Raw genomic sequence first — 1,788 nt, forward strand, 5'->3', positions numbered from 1 at the left:
AAAGCAGGGTTGTCATATTTAGTTTGATTGTAAAAATACTTTACAGTAAAAAGATGGATTAAACTCATTAGCAAGACCAGCTGAGGTGGTGATGTCATCAAGTAAGCTGCTGTTCCAATTGTCCGTACTGCGTTCTAAAAAGTTCACAAGTCCGTATTTGTGAACTTGGGTATTGAGAAAGACTCAGAGCTGCCAAAACATTTCCTACAAACTCTACTTCCTGACGCTGTGATGAGCTCCGTGTATCTACGATGAAAACACACCTGCTCGTCTGTCTTCAGGTCTCCGAACTCTTCCAGGAAAGTGCTTTCTGAAGGAAACTGCAGCGGCTCCAGGAAGTTCAGCAGGCTGAACAACTCCTCCACTGAGTTTTGCAGAGGGGTTCCTGTCAGCAGAACCTTGTCTTCCTGTTAGGAGACAAGAGTCTTCTTTAGAACCTGCTGCTCCTGATGAACCATCACACAAGGTTCATTACAACAAGCAAACCAGACGACATACAAACACATAGACCAATGAGAGGAGACACATGAAGGACTTAGATATCAACAGGTTTCTGGATATGAACAAATATCTTTTAGAGAAGGTGTTTGAAGGAACGAAAGAGTCCAACAAGTCATCCACCTCTGGAACAACTGAGAAAAGCATGTTAATGTTCCCCTTTAACTTATTTAGACGTGATCAACCATGTGTTAGGACCCTTCCACGCAAACCCAGACTGACCAGGTTCATGAGTTTCAGCCCCTCCAGCAGTTTGCAGTTCCTGTTTTTCAGGCGGTGAGCTTCGTCTATCACCACGCAGCGCCAGTGGAGCTTCCTCAAGTCAGGACAGTCGGCCATGATCATCTCGAAGGTGGTGATCAGCCCGTGGAACTTCAGCACACCGGGGATGGTGTTCCCCTGAGGAGGAAAGGTTCATAAAGGGATGGAGAGCGGACCGCCCTACTTTATCTACTAAAACCTCGCCCCTACTCTAGAACTTCGCCCTCCTCTAGAACCTCGTCCCTACTTTATCTACTAAAACCTCGCCCCTACTCTAAAACCTCGTCCCTACTTTATCTACTCCAGAACCTCGTCCCTACTTTATCTACTAAAACCTCGCCCCTACTCTAAAACCTCGCCCCTACTCTAAAACTTCGCCCCTACTCTAAAACCTCGTCCCTAATTATCTACTAAAACCTCGCCCCTACTCTAAAACCTCGTCCCTAATTATCTACTAAAACCTCGTCCCCACTCTAAAACCTCGTCCCTAATTATCTACTAAAACCTCGCCCCTACTCTAAAATCTCGTCCCTAATTATCTACTAAAACCTCGTCCCTACTCTAAAACCTAGCCCCTACTTTATCTACTAAAACCTTGCCCCTACTCTAGAACCTCGTCCTTACTTTATCTACTAAAACCTCGCCACTACTCTAGAACCTCGTCCCTACTTTATCTACTAAAACCTCGCCCCTACTCTAAAACCTCGCCCCTACTCTAGAACCTCATCCCTACTTATCTACTAAAACCTCGTCCCTACTCTAGAACCTCGTCCCTACTTATCTACTAAAACCTCGCCCCTACTCTAGAACCTCGTCCCTACTTTATCTACTAAAACCTCGCCCCTACTCTAAAACCTCGCCCCTACTCTAGAACCTCGTCCCTACTTTATCTACTGAAACCTCGCCGCTACTCTAGAACCTCGTCCTTACTTTATCTACTAAAACCTCGCCCCTACTCTAAAACCTCGTCCCTACTTATCTACTAAAACCTCGCCCCTACTCTAGAACCTCGTCCCTACTTTATCTACT

General features: G+C 45.7%; 1 protein-coding gene across 1 annotated transcript in view; it reads right to left on the reverse strand.

Moving 5' to 3' along the window:
• Positions 1-10: 10 nt before the first annotated feature.
• The window catches only part of LOC116378311 (chromodomain-helicase-DNA-binding protein 6-like), a 4,351-nt gene continuing 2,573 nt past the window's right edge, over positions 11-1,788 (reverse strand). Inside the window, exons 5-6 of the mRNA XM_031840161.1 lie at positions 721-897; positions 11-407 (exon numbers count right to left, since the gene is read on the reverse strand). Coding sequence (XP_031696021.1) covers positions 144-407; positions 721-897 — 441 coding nt within the window. The 3' untranslated portion in view covers positions 11-143. The remainder of the gene's footprint in view (positions 408-720; positions 898-1,788) is intronic.

This window comes from Anarrhichthys ocellatus, unplaced genomic scaffold (genome assembly GCF_004355925.1).
Source record: "Anarrhichthys ocellatus isolate YVR2014 unplaced genomic scaffold, GSC_Weel_1.0 scaffold2386, whole genome shotgun sequence".
Lineage (NCBI taxonomy): Eukaryota > Metazoa > Chordata > Actinopteri > Perciformes > Anarhichadidae > Anarrhichthys > Anarrhichthys ocellatus.